Below are 18466 nucleotides of genomic sequence, written 5' to 3' on the forward strand. Positions count from 1 at the left end.
CAAAGAATTAAAGGTGATGGCTGCATAACTTTATGAATAGACCGAAATCCATGGAATTATATACTTTAAAATGCTGAAATTTTGATGTGAGTTATGTCTTTTTTTAAGTACAGAGTCAGAAGCACCATTCTTTGTTGGTGTGTCCATAGAAGGGTTAGAAATACATACTGCTTCATTTATGTAACTCAATATATATGGTCAAAATGGTAGGCAAAATGTTAATTTCGTCACTAGAAAAAATCTGCTATACTTTCAAAGAATAGGGAAATTGTCAGATTTATATAATTAACACAAGCATAATTTACTTACTTTATACGATTTTTCTAATTTTCTGGTGAAAAGTAAATACATGTAGATTCTGAGGACAGAAAAAATTTGTACACACAAAATTTTTAATTTTTAATTCAAAACTGCCAGTTCAGTTTTGAGGCCCTGGATATAAGCTGGTCAGTTTCCTTTAAAAAGGCCAGCTGATTAAATTCTTACTTCAACCACTCCCTTCATAGGCCCCTCATACTCTAGGCTTAGTCTGCTTGCTTGTATGCCAGGGGCTAGACAAATAGTTACTATCCCATAGCCTAGAATCTGCTAGAATTATTCAAATTAGCCAAACATAGGAGCCCAGGAACCTGGTCACCCACCCCATTTGCCATGCATAAGTTGTTCCATGTTGCTGCTACCCTGTCCCCAGACAGAACCTTGTGTGGCCCTGCTAGACAGTCCTCTTTACCTCTCCTTTATAAGCAACAGTGCATTGTGCTAGGGCAGTCGAAAAATCCTTCAGGAGACTACATCTTTAGGAAAGACAACAGAAGAATTCAAGATTTAAAAAAAAAGTAAGTAAAAAGGTCATTATGGAGTAGTCATCACTACGAAATAATGTGACAAAGACTAACTGAGGAAATGTCAGGAAGTAGCTCTTCTGATGTAACTTGAAATCAACCAAAAGGGAAGAGTCAGCCATCCACTTAAAGAGCTAGAATACTCTTGGTGGAAATGACAGCAGGTACCAAGCCTGACTGGTAAAGAGACTGGCCAACAGGAGTCTGTGAGTGTGTGAATATGTGTGTGTGCAGGGAGTTAGCATGGGTGCACACTTCCTTTAGATGAGTGTGCATATTAGAGATATGGGACTCAGTTTGAATCTCTGGTTGCCAGGCTGTCTTACATTTTACTTGGTATAATTAAAATGCCTGAAGAAAAAGGAGTTATCTCTGTTTACAGTCACTACTGATGAGTAAGACCAGGATAGATCCTGTGTGGCTGTTGTTTATGTGTTGACATGAAGAAAGAATGATGTCTGGCAAATAGCAGGAAGAGTAAGAAGCACAGGCATGTGCACATGATCCACACAGAACGGAAGAGGACAGGACACTCCTCATTGTCACTAAAAGAGTCATCACTGTCAGAGCCGCTGTATGGAAGGGCCGCTTTAAAACAGACAAGTCATCACTGTCAGAGCCGCTGTATGGAAGGGCCACTTTAAAACGGACAAAAACAGGCCCACTTCTTACTCTGTTCAAGATTATGACATCTTAGTAAGTGGAAATAAAACATTTGAAACTATCCGGAATATTTGATGGTTATTTCAGATTGCATAGGAAGGCACGTCTACACCAATAAATGAAGGCTTCAAGGCAGTTCCTAACCCTAGCACATGTGCTAAAATAGTTTGACGTAAATGCTTAACATTTTTTTTTTAGTGTGGTATCATTTTTTCAGATGGAAAAGATAAAAGTATTTCAGGCATTTAGTAAATTCTTTTTCTTTGAAGTATTACCCTTTGTTTTGGTGAATCATACTGTTTGCTAATGGAGAAAAAGTACTCGTTTCCGTCAGCTTAAGAAAAATATTTATCTCCATTCTCCATATTATTTTATTCTGTGCACTGCTCCCCGATTCCCCTCATAGGAATGATCACCCAGCTTAATTTCTTTATTGCCTTGTCGGTTTAGGTTGGGAGATCAACAAGAGGAAGGGATAGTAATGTACAGTAAGAGCAGTAAGTTAAAACAAGCTATCATAATAACAAAAATAATATCCACAACTGTGGATATATTCAAATCCTCAGAAACAGTTTACCTTACAGTATCGTAAAGCTTCCATTAATGTTAAGAATCCTACTGCTGCTTGTTCACGGATACCAAGAAGTTCTGCAAAAAATAAAATGAAATTTAGCACTGCATTAGTATACATAAATCCAAGTAGTAGTTATATATGTGTGCATATATATAAATATATGTATATTGAAATCATACCAAAATGTTTATGTTCCCCTAAAACTATGATCTAAAACTTAGCACATTAAAAGGTCACATCAAACGATCATGCTCTCACAACTCATTATTAAATACCGCTAGATAGCTTTATGATGAGTAAATACAAAGCTTCAAATGTACAATAAAAGTACTTAGAAAACTATGTTGAATGTTAACTTTTTAATGAAAATTTCCCGGAAATCCAAAGAAATTATTATCCAGAATTTAAAAATTTATATCCATGAAAAGAGCTACTGAACTGACCCTGATTTTGAAAGAAAACACTCAGCCACATTGATCATAATCATTAGCATTTATCATTGGGCAGCACTGAATGTACTTGCACAGTGCTTAAACCATGGACATTTCAAGTTGTTCCTTTCCACTGTAAATGAACATGGGCAGTTTGCTAGAGGATAGATAAACATGATGACTAGGAGGTAGTCTCTGCCTTAGTATCTTAGGCTAAAAGTACACAGAGAAGGTAGGGTGGTGGTTGGTGAAATCTGGTTAGTGTTTGGAAAGTCTTATAAGAATGGCAACATTTGAACATTCCATGGCATGTATAGGAGTTTTCTAGGCCAGAAAAGATAAGAAGAAAACTTAAAATCAAGAAGCATTAAACAGGTGTGTATATAAGGAATGAACTCTTGTCAAAGCTTTCTTCCCCCTCCTCCTCCTCCTCCTCTTCTTCCTCTTCCTCCTCCTCCTCTTCCCCCTCCTCTTCTTCTTCCTCCTCTTCTTCCTCCTTTCCCTCCTCCTCCTCTTCCTCCTCCTTTTCTTCATTTTAAATATGGGGTGTCACAATGTTGTTCATGCTGGCCTTGAACTCTTGGTCTGGAGTCCTTCTATTTCAGAATCTCCAGTACCTATAACTACAGGTGTGTGAATATTATGCTTAGTTCTTAAGTTTCCTTAAACATATACAGTGTGGTGAATGTGATAAACAGTGATTAACCAAAGAAAAAAGACAAAAGAATTTAGGAAGTGTATTCTGTAAAAACAGAACATGACTTTCCTTTTATACGAACTGGGGTTGAGCTACTTTGAGGACTTCTGATTTGGGATAAGAAGCTAGCATTAAAGCTCAGAAACAGGACATACAAGTCAGGTAACAGAGTTCAAGTTCTAGAAGTGGGGAAGACATAATAAAGCACAGGGGATAAAGTAAGACATTGCTCCAAATGCAGGTGGGACTGAGACAGTAATAAAGTCTTTTCATAGATTATAGCCTTTAGCTAATGTACGTTAAGTAGAACTATATTAGGGCCATACCCAAATAAAACTTTTTCCTATTTAAAAATTCTATTACAGTCAACAAATGTGCATATAACTGTGCATTCTTTTCATCATCTTGTCATGTCTCACACAATTTGTCAATAGAATATTGTATTTTCTTTTCAACTGACATAATGCTAACTCAGTCATTTGTTATAGATACTACATATGTTTTAAGTACAACCCCTACATGATGTAAGCCAAGAACTAGTATACAGAGCAAAAAGACTCACACAGCATACATACAGTCTTCATTTTGCCACTTGCTTCTTCTAGGCCTAGATAAGACAGTAATATTGTGACTTAGGTCTCTTTGAGTCCAAAGATCCTTTTAGATACACAGGGGATGAAAATGACTATCAGAATATGATGTTAGCTCCCTATTTAATTTCACAATTTTATGAGTATAGAGTTGAGTTCTATAGAGGCAAAAGAATGTGTTCTTATATTACAGAATTCATAAACAGACATAAAATCCAGCTGTCTCATAATATATGTTCAAGGAGGACATGGAGACCCCACAAGATAGACTTGAGCCAGTGTCCAGTCTACAAAGAGGAGGGTTAACTCAGAGGAAGCATCTCATTCATGCCTCCAAGTAAAGCCAGATATGGTCGAGCAGGACCTTTTGACTTATCCTCACATAGATTGAACTGGTAAAAGGAAGGAGCCAGGAGCTCTTCCTAAGCCCATGTGACCCCTGAGGAACAGATCCTCAAATGACCTTAAGTGTAAAAATAAATCGATTTATTTGGGACAACTGTACGGTCTTAAACACCCAAAAGGAAAGTATAAAGAGTAAAGAGTAAAGAGTAAAGTCATCAGTAGTTCACTTTAAGAGTTCAAGGGATTACACATAGACATTAACCTATATAAAAGTATATAAAAAGTTATTTAGACAATTATTTCTCATTGATGATTTTGTTCCTAACCAGAAAGTGCTGCTCAGATGTAAGACTTCAAATCTTGGTCTCCAATACTGTAGTGCCCACCTGTAGCTAAGGGAGACAACCAGCTATTGTTCTAAACTGATGGATAAATTTGTTTTCTCCCCCTATTTAGAAGCCTTTGAGAAGGAACTGATACTGATTCTAACCTGAAAGCAAATCCTGAATCCATCACTCTAGAGTCCGGCCTTGGAAGACAGAAAAAAAAAAAAAAAAAAAGAGTAGGAACCCAATAGAGGGATGCTTTTGGAAGCCCTTGTCAAGAAATTCCAACGGGCTCTCATATGAACATTTGAAAATTGCCCTATTCTGACTTTTTTTTCAGTTCCCTGTGTAGGACTTGTAATGCTAAGTACTCTTGCCTTTACTTCTCCTTCACAGCTCCTATTCACGATTCAAGGACTTTCTATTCCTCTTAGAGATAAAAGTTATGCAATTTGGGAGTTTAGATAGACCCACTGAAGGGGTACTCCAGTTGCCTCACCCTGCAACCCTGTTCAGCATGGAAGAAGCCAGAGTAGTCTGCATCCTGATTCCCTATTGGCAATTTGGGTAACCTCTTCAGAGGATGATGTGATAAGAAGGGGAGGTAGGAATCGGCTAGGAAGTTAGGATAAAAAGACCCCAAAGAAAAGTAGCCAGTTTCTTGGCTAAAAGTTAAAATGTCTTGGGCCTCTTAGCAACATACTCTGTTCCAAAGGCCAAAAATGTCGAAAGTATTTGGGAGCTTATATCTAATCCTTAAAAGATTTTAGGGTTACCTCTTCAGAAGGGGGAATGTTAGAGTTGCCAAAAGCCCCACAAAAATAATCAAAGAAAAAAAATTGTGCTATATACATATGTATTAAATTACTTTTACATTTAAACCTAAAAAGAAGATTCTAGAGATTAAAGATTTGAAAAAAATTATAAGGAATTGTTTCAGAAATTAACGTTTATATTGTTTTATTTATATTAACAAACAATGGGTATATTGCTATTTAAAAATAAACATACATTTGAAAACTTCTCAGGTAGTTTCTCAAATGAAAAATATTGATCACCATTGGCTTATAATCTGTTGAGTGAAATCTATTTGGTAGCCTCAATAACTTTTAGCAACATAAAGGGTATAAGGTCAAAATACTTTTTTAGTCTTTGTGTTGAGGCAGTTAAGAGGGTGTGAGTATGAAGAAACAGCAGAAATGGGTAAACACATACTTTGTAGTTACGTGCATGCTGCTTTTCCCTTTCCTCTAAAATGTGAGCAGTACATGTTTTCATGTTCAAAGACAAATAGGTATGCTGAGTATTTTCACAATTTGATTTCTAAAATCAAGTATCACCACCTAGTGTTACGATTAGATACTACATCATCTGTTGCTTGAGTTTAAACAAATGTCTAGAATGGCACATTTATCATACCATGTTATTAAATACAGAAAATTGGGCTTTCATAAATCTTAGGTGAAGAATTATATAGAGTGGGAAGGTAATTACATGCTCAGATATGTAGTTTGGATGATATTTCTTTTTTCCTCCTGATTATTTTTTAAATAAAATCTCATATACCCCAGGCTGGCCTCAAACTTGCTATGTAGCTGAGGATGGCCTTGAACTCCTGATCCTCCTGCCTCTACCTCAAGTGTTGGGACTATAGGCACACACCATCATACCTGGTACTAGAGGATAATATTTTTAAAATGAATAATTCCTATCCCCTAAAACAGGTTTAAAACTATCTCCTTGAGATAAAGCGCATCATTAAGAATATACCTAATTTATTAACTTTTTATACCAAGCTGCAATTCAGTAAGGATATGATATTCTCATAATCTAACTTACAGAATTTATTTGTATCAGACCTTCTCAAAGTCTCAAAGAAGTCTATTTGCCTTTTGCTTACAAGAAACACTTCTTGTGGTTACATATTCTTTCTTCACCAATATTAATTAGTCATCTCATAAGAGAGCTGAAGACTCATCCCAATCCTTGACTGCATCTCAAGACTGCTGTGCGGGCTAAGTGCACCAGAGAAACAAGCTACTGCTTGGTCAAAGACAATAGCCACTCTTATAAGTTACAAATAAAAGTTGCATATACAATTTGGGAGTCTTTTAGATAGACCCATTGAAGGGGTGCTCCAATTGCCTCACCCTGTGTCCCTGTTCAGCATGGAAGAAGCCAGAGTGGTGTGTGTCCTGATTCCCTACAGGCAATTTGGGTAACTCCTTCAGAGGATGGTGTGATAAGAATAGGAGGTAGGAATTGGCTAGGCAGTTAAGGTAAAAAGAACCCCCCCAAAAGTAGCCAGTTTCTTGGCTAAAATTCACAGTGTCCTTGGGCCTGTTAGCAACCTACTCCATTCCCAAGGCCAAAAATGTTGAAAATATTTGGGAGCTTTTATCTAATTCCTTAAATGATTTTAGGGTTACCTCTTCAGAGGGGGAATGTTAGAGTAGCCAAAAGCCCCATAAAAAAAAAAAATCAAAGAAGAAGAAAGAGTACATGAAGTTATCAGAAAAAAGTGATGGGGAGATATGGGAGGAGTTAGAGGGGAGGGAGTGGGCATGGATTTGATCAAAACACCTTATATGCATGTATGAAATTCTCAAATTATTTTAAAAAGTTGCATATAGAGTACAACATGTCCAGAAATATGCATTCATTGAGAATAGAGAAATCAAGCTTTTGTGTGTGTGTGGGGTGTGTGTGTGTGTGTGTGTGTGTGATCTCATATACTTATTTTGAAGGATGAGAAAACTTAAAATCTACTCCTGACCATTTTCCAGCATAGAAGACTAGTGATTACCTATAGTCAGCAGGTTTTACAATAGACTTTCACTATTCCTTCTAACTACAATTCTGTATTCTTTCACCATCTCTCCACCCTGCCCCCTTCGCTATTTTACACTGTTTCTATAAGCTCACCCTTTTAGGATTATTAGTGTTTTATAGAATTTCTTATTTAGCTTGATTTTTAGCTTACTGTTAATTATAATCAGTACCCATGCACCATGTTTCAATCCCGTAAGACTAACTACCAATGTGCAACATATTCAGAGCTCTTAGGTTTCTGTCTCCTCCACTACCAACTGTCACTTCTCTTTTCTCATTGGTGGTGTTGGGTGTCTATAGAAGTCTCTCTTAAATTTTTTAAGTTTTATTCTATTTTAGAAATGATCTAATTATCCTACATGTAATAAATCCTGAGCACCAAGTATTGTAAAAAGCAATGCTAAGCACAGTGCAGGAACACACAGAAAACCCCCACAAGGTCATTAACTGGATTATTTCAAGGGCAGTTATGTGTGGGCAACAAAGGGCAAAGTAGGGTAAAGCAAAATGCTCAGAGGTCAGGTCACTTTGAGCTGTGAAGATCAGAAGATCTCCTTGGAAATGTGATACATGGACTAGAGGTGATACATGTAGTGGGCTCTGAGGGAGTAGAGGTGATACATGTAGTAGGCTGTGAGAGACTCGAGAGGTGATACATGTAGTGAGCTGTGAGAGACTCGAGAGGTGATACATGTAGTGAGCTCTGAGGGACTAGAGGTGATACATGTAGTGAGCTGTGAGGGACTAGAGGTGATACATGTAGTGGGCTCTGAGGGAGTAGAGGTGATACATGTAGTGGGCTGTGAGAGACTCGAGAGGTGATACATGTAGTGAGCTGTGAGAGACTAGAGGTGATATGTGTAGTGGCTGTGAGGGCCTAGAGGTAATACAGGAATGGGCTCTGAGGGACTAGAGGTGATACATGTAGTGAGCTGTGAGGGACTAGAGGTGATACATGTAGTGGCTGTGAGAGACTCGAGAGGTGATACACGTAGTGAGCTGTGAGAGACTCGAGAGGTGATACATGTAGTGAGCTGTGAGGGACTAGAGGTGATACATGTAGTGGGCTCTGAGAGACTAGAGAGGTGATATGTGTAGTGGCTGTGAGGGCCTAGAGGTGATACATGTAGTGGTCTCTGAGGGACTAGAGGTGATACATGTAGTGGGCTCTGAGGGACTAGAGGTGATACATGTAGTGGGCAGTGAGAGACTAGAGAGGTGATATGTGTAGTGGCTGTGAGAGACTAGAGGTGATACATGTCGTGGCTCTGAGGGACTAGAGGGGTACAGGTAGGAAGGACGCAATGAGGAAACAGGCACAGAAGCAAGAATGAGCAGAAATAAAGCAAGTAGAATTTTGTTCAGGTGTAAGTTTATGAGTGGAAGATAATCTGGGAGGAGATTATACAGGGACCTTAAGTAAATAAAGGGGAATTTAATGACATTAACAACAATTCAAATAAAAAGCAGTAAGGTACTGGAAAAGCCTTAATTATCTCACTTACAGGAAATGTACCTGCAATATTTTATATGATGTCTTAATGGTGGTTCTTTCCCCAAAATTCACTTAGGTATTAAATTTGGTGCTTACAATGGAGAGTTTAGAAATGAATAACTATGCTTCAACAAAATGCTATCCAAAAAAAAAAAAAAAAATTACCTTTAAACTCAGCAGTTGCCTGGCCGGGGCACCTGCAGGCTGTTGACTGAATCCCTGAGAAGCTGAACTGCAGCCATCAGATAGACTAACAAAAGCAGAACAACAAACCCAGGATGCCCACTTCTTCTAGTTTGCATTTCTACTGCTGTGAAAAACTCTGAGAAGCAGCAGCTTAGGGGAGGAGAGGGCTTCTTTGGCACATACTTCCAGGACAAAATCCTTCAGTGAGAGACAGGGCAGGGACGCAAGCAGGAAGTGAAGCAGAAACCATGAAGGAACTCTGTGTACAGGTCCACTCACAGGCTGTGATCAGCTAATTTTCTTAGACAGCCCAGGCCCACCTGCCTATGGATGGTGCTGCCCACAGTGGGCTCCTACATCCATCATCAATCAAGACAATCCCTCACAGACAGGTCACAGGCCAATCCGATCTGAAAAATTCCTCAACTGAGGCTCCCTCTTCTCAAGTGACTCTGGGTTGTGCCAAGGTGACAATAAAACTAACCAGCACAACACATACATTTATATTCCAGATAGTGTATGGAGCGTGCTCTACTACTCACATTTATAAATGCATGCATACTTACACTCAAAAGTGATTCATTGCTTATCTGAAATTCACATGCAACTAGGAGAACTATGTTTTATCTAGCAATCTGGCTCTAACTTATTAAATGTGTTGCTGTAAGTGATAAAATTTGAGGAAAATCACATTTCTGAGCTTACATTAATCCCAATAAATCATATACTTTTCAAAGATGTAATTACCTAGCTTCTTAATTATAAATCACATCACATTGCAGAGTTTCAAATTGATCACATTCCTTTAGATTTCCATATTTTCCATGTATCCTAAGTTAATGAGCACCAACCATGCCTTACCATTAGCCATCACTTAAAGATATGAGAATGATGGCTGTATAATGCATAAAAGGTAAAGTATACACTACTGATGAATTCCATTCTGTTAAGCCAGAAAAGCCATTATGGGAAAAATGTCTTTTAGGAAAACAGAAATCAACAAAAACTTCAGCTCTAAATTCATGAGGACAAAATGAAGACATTATGCAAGTAACAAACAAATAATCCAGGTGGATTGGAGAGCTGAAGTTAAAAAAAAAAAAAAAAAAAAAAAAAGGGCCACAAAAGCATTTCAAGAAAACACTAGAGAATATTAGTTTCATACAGAGTACTAGAAAAACAGAATGACACAGGAGTGAAAACCAAAACCAAGCCCTGACAGAAAATATCAATTGATTTAACATGATAAAAATGAAAATCTTGGGAACAAAAGACATCATTAGCAAAATTAACATGAAAAAAAGTTGGGGAAAATATTTGCAACATAAACATCTAAAAGAAAACTTGAATCCCAGAAATTTTGACATACAACCCCTGCCACTGATATGCCACAAGATGAAAAAGAGACAATTCCCAGAAGGAAGGCAGAACAGCTAGTTTACCTCCACAAGAATACAGGATCAAGCTCAGGTTTATTAGGAGCAGAAAAAAATGCACATTAAAACATGCAATCACTTGTCAAAAACTGACCAAATATTAAAGACAGTCCAGATTCAAAGAAACTGGAACTCTACACAGCCAGATAGATAGATAGGTTCATACTGCATTAGTTGGCAGAGCAAAGTTTAGAAAGAAATTGGCATTCTTTATCAAAGTTTGACAGATGTTCCTCAAAAGGTTAAATCTTAGAATTAATGCTAGTGATTTGAACTCCTAGGTTCATAGCAAAGAAAAATAAAAACACATGCTCTCACAGAAACTTGCACACCAGTTCCCTAACAGCATTATTCATAAGAGTCAAGTGGACATTCCAAATGTCCGTCAGCTGATGAATAAATGTGGTGCATATATACAATGGGATGCTAGGTATGCAACAGGAGCAAGAATGTGAACTTAGCAGGATGTACAGTTCTTTTAAGAAAATAGGCAGAGAAAAAACAAAAGCAGACTTATAAACAAGGAAATGGAAGCCAAAAGAAGTGACTTGCGTGTTTGAAAACTACTGTATAATTTTTCCTTTTAAAATATTTTATTATTTTTACTTTATGTGTATGCGTGTATTGCCTGCATGTAGGTAAGTGCACCCATGTTGTGCAATGCCCGTGGAGACTGTTGGATCCCCTGGAACTGGAGTTACAGACAGTTGTTAGCTGCCATGTGGGTGTTAGATTCGAACCTGGGTCTTCTGCAAGAACAGCCAGTGTTCTTAACTGCTGAGCTATCTCTCCAGCCCCTAATTTTTCTTTTTAAAAAATTTATTTATTTATTTTATGTGTATGAGTGTTATGCCCGCATGTATGGAGGTACATCTGTGTTGTGCAGTGCTCATGGAGGACAGAAGAGAGTGTCCGATCCCCTGGAAGTGGAGTTACAGATGGTTGTTAGCTGCCATGTGGCTGCTGGGATTTGAATGTGGGTCTTCTCCAAGAGCAGCCAATGCTCTTAATCACTGAGCCATTTCTCCAGCCCTGAAAACTACTGCACAATTTTTCATTTGATGTCGCATATCTGCTACCATGTTGTCAGAGCAGAAATATACATAGTAAATGTTGAGTGAATTATAGACTTTTATTTTATATTTAAGTAACAGAAATAGAAGTACAAGTCAACGTTCCTAAAGACTGCAGGGGAGAATGCAAGAAATCTACTTTGCCTATTCTATTGTCTAAGATAACTCTTATTTTCTAAGCCATTGCTTAGTTTTGACCCCTAAGCTTTACTTTTTAAATAACCAGTTAAAGGACAGTCTTGAAAGGGAATATTGTAAGAAAACAGAAGAGGCTGAATTACTATATATTAAGAACCAAAACTTATGTAATTGATTCAGAAATTCTGTACCCCAGATAAGACCTTCAAGGTAAAAAGAGCCTATGTAGCCTAGGGGAGGCTGGGGGACAGGAAAATTCTAGTGTTTAGAGTAGGATAAGGTGAGAGAGACCACAAAATGCACAGAGAATCAGACCACAATAACCTAGTCACGAACAAAAGACTAACAGTTATAGCCATAGCAAACGGTGGGAAGCAGCAAGGACAGGGGCCGAGTGGAAAGGGACACCTCACCACAGTTCCTTTTCTAAGTATCTGAGATTATGGTAGATACCTTGGAGACCAGAAACCACAGGGAGGAGACAGAAAGGTGTGTAGGGATAAACCAAAGAAACCTGCATATTACTCAAGAGAGAATGAGGTTCTGGTGGGTGGGAAGAGCACAGGCTTTCCACTCCAAATCAGCATGGAGAGTCAAGACTTGGATGAGTTTCAATACAGAGAGCAGAACAAGACAAACTTGTGGGATTCATTTAACCAGTAATTTTGCTGTTTAAACTTCAGGTTTTATCAGAAATTAGCAAAGCCAGGTTCTCAGTCTAACCTTACCACTCAGGGAATTATTTTGTGCATATTACCTAAAATAGGAAGTGAAAATTGTGTTTTTGTAAATTCTGAAGTTTTATACGTTTTGCTGAATTTTTTTCTTAGCTTGCATTCTTTCGAAATGTTAGTTATACGTATTTCTTAAACTTGAGGAAAATTCAAATTCAAGGTTAAGAATCATTCACATGGGAATAAAAAGTAACCTATTCAGTCAAATGTAGTATATTCTGTGTTTTGGTTCATTAAACTACAAATTAGGGAGAAAAAGTACAAATTTGCCTGTGAATAGGAGTTATGGAGCTTCACCTTATTCTACATACATTTCAGTAACAGGAATACTGCAGCTATTCAATAAAAGCTGAATGAATAAACAAGTGAACTTAGATTGTTGAAGCAGTAATAAAAGGAAGGGAATTTAATTTATAGCTATGTATCAGCTCTCCTTAACTGAATCTTCCAGTCAAAGCGTGCTTCAGTTGAGCTTTCAGAGGATACAGAAAGTACTGCAACCAGGGACTTGAAGTAGTGACAGTCTCAGATGATGTGAACTGCCCAGTGTTTTAAAGAAAATTGTGTGTATTAAAAAATAACAAAAGAAAGCCCAGTAGACTCTAAAAACATGTAATTTAAACAATACTTTATAATTTTCTATAACTTGCAGCAATGAATAGAGTACTGCCTTGGGTAAGGATGTGTACATTACCTCTCCTAAAAGATACATTGATTTTTCTAAAGAAGTTAGTTCCACAGTCCCAACACCATACTAGAGGAAACAAAAGGCCTGAGAATTCACATAAACTTGGAACCTAAGATTGTCTGTTTCGAAGATCTATACTTTTAATGTTATGGTGTTTTGGAAATTGTACAGGATTATTCTATTAAAAAGCACTTACCTTAACTTATGGGAAATATAGTGTCATTAAATAGCTGAATATTGATCAATTACATTTCACTGAATCATAGACCACAGCCACAGCAAAAACATACTTACTCATTCCTGAGCATTCTCTATCACCATCCCATACATTAGACACAGCATGCCCAGTCAATAGGAGGTTAATTAAGCTTTGGCTATCAACAAAAATTACAAATCAGTTAGAATATAAATATAACTAGTCCTTCAAATCAAGTTAACTCCTATGGTAAAGGATCCAGTGATGACTTTACATTAAATTAGGATACAAAATTAGAGGAGATTTCCAGCTTTCTTTTCTATCGATCCAGCCTTGGCAAGTACATTCTTATCGATGCAATTGCATCACCACAATGGCATTTATTACCATAATCACACAAATTTAACAACTTTAAGATGTTATATTTAAGTGGATGAAAAATGAGTCTATTTAAAAATCTTAGTATTTATTGTCATATTTACAATGCATATGGATTAATAATATAGTCTTTGATAGAGATAAGTCAATCTTTTTTTTAAGCTCCCCAATTTTTAACTGAGTTTCTGCCAATTTCATCCAATGTGTTTTGATCATATTTAGACTCCCTCCCTATCTGCACCCCTTTTTTGCCCCCAACAGATTTCCTGTACTCTGTCATATATAATAAGGCCCAATGAGTCAAGTTTGTGTTCCCAAATGTTCTTTGGTGTGCACCCACTCACTGGAACCTGACTAACGTAGAAGGTAGGTGAATTTTAACCACTAAGGCAAAAACACCAGAAAAGAAGGACTTAACATGTAGGACACTCATTTTCACTACTCTATGGATTCTGGTAAAAGCAAGCATTGAAATCTAGAGGAGAAGGGTGGCCCCAGATTTAAATGCAGATTTATTTTTTATCCCAAACAACAAAGTAGTACAAATAGGTAAGAAAATACTTATTTTTAAGTCCAGGTCAGTTAATAATCTTTTTAAAAAAATCTGTAAATGAACTATAAAGCAGTATTTGTTAAAATACCTTCACCTTGTCAACAAAATACTTGTCACAATAAATGCCAGGTTATATATAAAGCTAAACTGAAGGTTAACACTGACTGTATGCAGCAAGTGCTGGATAAACCAAAGCAAGGCACCTAGCATAGGACTACTCAAGCCCACAGGCTTTCGGGGTCAATACTACTGAGGAGAAAAGTTTCCCGACTCAGCCATGTTTTATTAAGGCAGTTCCTACAGCCTAAGGTTCATGTAGGGAGACAACAGACTGCAGTTCATTACCTGCCATGCCCATACACAGGATCTATCAAAGGTTCACTTGCATCTTCAATTTCATTTTTTATGTTTTCAATGCCCTAAAGAAACCAAGATTTCATTAAGTTAATATGAACATTAAAGTACAAATTAGGATGAGTTTTTAATTAGAAATTAACAAAATATGATTCTTAGTAACTTTACTTTCAAAGCAAATTTATTACCTAAAAAGGACAAGCAGTACAGGAGGCATCAAAAATCTGAACCACAACATGGGAGAGTAATGAGTAGCTAAGTTCAACATGAACATATCATCCCGTCACCATCTCCATCCCTAACATCTACTCGACTACCAAGTACGCTTGACTCCTTCTGTTACTCAAATGTAGCAACTCAAATAAATATGTGCTTGACTCCTGTTATTCACATTTCTAACTGTCCCCTTGCCTTCTGCTCCAGGCCACTGTCCTGCCTCAGGCTTCTACTGCAATACTTGCTTTCTTAAGTTTCTCTGACTCTAGTGTTCTAAACTTCAGATCTCTTCATTACAAATTCTTGTTCCAATTTAGGTACCTTTATCTACAAAAAATTTTGTTATTCCCTTATTCAAAATGTTATTGTGTTCCAATTGTGAAATACATTACAATAAGCAAATAAATCTCACAATAGACAGAGGCTTCTATAGAAACGTGTCTGGCCTTACCTTTCACAACTGCCCTTGGCATATTATGATGCAGCACCCTGAAGTATTTTTGGTTCCCCAAACCTGTGTTATGCCTACAATTGCTTTTGTCTTTAGACTTGCTGCTCTTATTGCCTCATAAATTTTATTACGACTTTTCCATATATAAAACTTTTACTCATTCAACAAGTCTCTACATCTACCAAATGGTCCTTACTACACAGTGTCTACCCTTGATTCCACTCAACAAACTTCAGTCATATCTTCCATTTTCCCACAATGCTTGCTGCATGTAATGAATAAACATAAAAACTAACACCCAAAACCATGACCAGGATGAAATTATTGTGTCATTTTTTTACAATGCAAAACAGAAAACTTTAAAAAAGTATATGTCATATACCTAGCACAGAGCCAATAATCAATAAGCATTTGTCAAATTAAAAAAAAAACTTGATTTCAAGTAAGATATAACCAGTAGATATTCCAAGTGAGACAGGAAGGGTGTTCCAGATTTGAGATTAGCATCTTAGAGATGTGCATACTGGAGTTAGTCTACAGAAGTGAGCTGAGAGAGTAAAGTATCCATGAAAGAAAAAGCACCCAGCACCCAGCACCCAGGGAATGACTCTTAAAGAATACTAAAACTCACAAGGGAAGCAATGAGCAGGAGGCAACACATACAGAAGGAATCAAAGCTACTAAAGAAAATGCTAGAAAAAAATCATTGTGACACATAAGAAGAAAACTAGCACAATGATCTGTCAATTATAAGAAAAGGAGGGGTTAGAAAGTTTCTACAGGGGATTAAAAAGTCAAGAGCTAGACAACGCTAAGACACAGGGAAAAAAATTCAGAAATGAGCATTTCATGCAAAGAATATTATCCATCAGCTGTGCAGTCAGAAGAGCAGAGGGGAAGGAAGCATTAAAGTGGCTAAGAAGGAATGAATGGAGAGGAAACAGGAGCTAACTCCTTATTATGAGCAGTAAGAGGTTCTTATTCTGAGATGTAGAAATGGATATGAAACAATTTCTAACAAGAGAAAAAACAGTGCTAAGCTAAGACAGTGAATCTTCTTACACAAACCTTAGTCAGTAACACAGAATAGAGAAAAAGCAATACTCCAAATTTGTTTCCCCACATTGAATACTGGTCCAAGACAGCATCTTTTAATTCTGATACAGTTCTGAATGATCTTTTTCTGGCAGGGGGAGGGGAGGAGAGAAGAATTAAGTATTAGTATCCTGGAGAAACTTATTACATTCATAAACTGGAAAAGTTTTAAATTCTTATATATTAAAAAAAATTAAAACTGCTGCTGACAACTACTCACACATGTACTTACTTAATAAGACGTCCCTGTACTCGACAAGGAGCCCCTGCCTCTCTTAGGTGCAATGCCTGGTACCAATACCTTCTATAGATGCAATTACTTAAAAAGCAGAGTGGCCCTCTTCAAAGAGGTGTTCAATAACCATATAAACCAACTTTTTAAAGCAGAAAGGCCCTTTAACAAATATCTGAGTTACTAAAGCTATAGTATACATTTGTGGCTTCTTTTAAAAGAAATTGATGAATTTCAAAATAAATGCCACCTATAATTGTATCAGTATAGCAGCCTTACCTTTAATTTTGTAATAAAACCTTTAAATGTTCTAGTGAAATATGGGCACTCTTACTGAAAATTACAGGAAGCATATTTTGGCAAATTAGGAATCCTTCATTCAGAACAGAAAAACATTAGGATACAATGAATTTTTTTCATTGCTAATGATGAAAAGGCAATTAATGTTTTTTAAAAGTGTACTTGAATAGTAATTTAGGACTTTGAATAATATACATATATAAATTAAGTTTTAATTTGAAAGCAAATTAATCAAGCTAAATATTTTAAGTTCATGTTTAAGTAGAGAAGCACTTATGTAAATCTAAGGCCCTTTTCCACATTATGAACAGACTTAAAATGGCAATGTGTGCACAAGGTAAGTATTTTAAATGTTCCAGTGTTACTTACTGAATTAATGCATGAAATCGCTCAAAGCCAAGCTCTTCGACAGCCAAGGCAGCTATACATAAAAGACACTTTTCAGCACTACACACGGCAAATAAATGACACAAGATACACACAGCAGGCTGTAAATACTTTCAAGCAATCAAAACATTCTCTTACTTCTTACTCCCTTAAAATTCTCAGTTTATTCTTTACTGTAACATGAATTTATATTCCCTCATCTTAGTTACTATGGTTATAACTAAAATGGATATAATACTGAGAACGTAGACGGGTCATTAAATAACAATCATCTCCTTCCAATTCAGTTATGCTAAGGTGACTTGCAAATGGGAAATACTACTGACAGTGCTTCACACACTGTCATGTGTCCTGCACTTTAAAATAATCCTTCAGCTTATGGATCCAAGTAAATCATCACTGCTAATCGTTCTCAATATAAAATCCTTAGATTTAAGGCTCAATTATTAAACAAATGTGTATAAAGGCATAGCACTGAAACCATATGTTCAAGGACAGATTTAAGTTTGTTTCCCCATTTACTCATGCAATTGTTTAGAAGTTTTCAGTACCTTTTAATCTAATAAAGTACATTTTTTTTTTTAATTAAAGAAGTTAAAGAAAGCATCTAAATAAAAGGTAACATTTACTGAGGCTTAACTAGATGCCGGATTCTCTTTTTTTTTTTTTTTTTTTTTGGTCTTTTTGAGACAGGGTCTCCCTGTAGCCCCCGCTGCCCTGGAACTCACTATGTAGACCAGTCTGGCCTTGAACTCACAGAGATCTGCCTGCCTCTGCCTCCCGAGTGCTGGGATTAAAGGCATGCACCAGATTCTCTTTTAAATGCCGGTCTAACCTCATTTAAGGCTCAGGATAACTCTCCTGCCTTCATTTACAGAAGAAGGGCCTGAGGCACAGACGCCATCCCAGAGCACAGAGCAGTACAGAGCATTGGAACTTAAACTCATCTTGGCTCCCAGAAGAAGAAGTCTTTAAAAATGGCTAATCAAAATGCCTACTTTATTACAATGAACAATATCATATAAATTTTATTAAGCAAATCTCAACAGGTTCAGGTTCACATATAAATTTTCACTAGTGATTAAAGAAATTGATTATAAATTCAAAATTTTTACTTATAATTTAAAATGTCACATTATACTAGCTTTATAAAACCTAGTTTTAATTTTCAAATGTTTTAAATTACTTTCTGAAATCTTTACAAGACCAAATAGATTAATCTTTGGGTTTATGTGGGAAACAAACTGAAACTGA

The 18466-nt window shown here is 36.8% G+C and overlaps 1 protein-coding gene across 5 annotated transcripts in view; it reads right to left on the reverse strand.

Annotated features, from left to right (window-relative positions):
* Nucleotides 1-18466, reverse strand: part of Mindy3 (MINDY lysine 48 deubiquitinase 3) — a 73726-nt gene that overhangs the window by 36727 nt on the left and 18533 nt on the right. For 3 of the 5 annotated variants that reach the window (XR_607294.3, XM_029563954.1, XM_008833888.2), the window contains exons 5-9: nucleotides 17195-17246; nucleotides 16267-16381; nucleotides 14523-14596; nucleotides 13345-13424; nucleotides 2083-2153 (exon numbers count right to left, since the gene is read on the reverse strand). Coding sequence is in view for 4 of the 5 variants with exons in the window: in XM_029563954.1 (XP_029419814.1) it covers nucleotides 2083-2153; nucleotides 13345-13424; nucleotides 14523-14596; nucleotides 16267-16381; nucleotides 17195-17246 (392 nt within the window). In the remaining variant the exon portion in view is untranslated. Of the gene's footprint in view, nucleotides 1-2082; nucleotides 2154-13344; nucleotides 13425-14522; nucleotides 14597-16266; nucleotides 16382-17194; nucleotides 17273-18466 lie in introns of all 5 variants that reach the window. The other 2 variants (XM_029563955.1, XM_017798385.2) reach the window with 2 other exon arrangements.

The sequence above is a fragment of the Nannospalax galili genome, unplaced genomic scaffold, assembly GCF_000622305.1.
Source record: "Nannospalax galili isolate Female #2095 unplaced genomic scaffold, S.galili_v1.0 scaffold976, whole genome shotgun sequence".
Lineage (NCBI taxonomy): Eukaryota > Metazoa > Chordata > Mammalia > Rodentia > Spalacidae > Nannospalax > Nannospalax galili.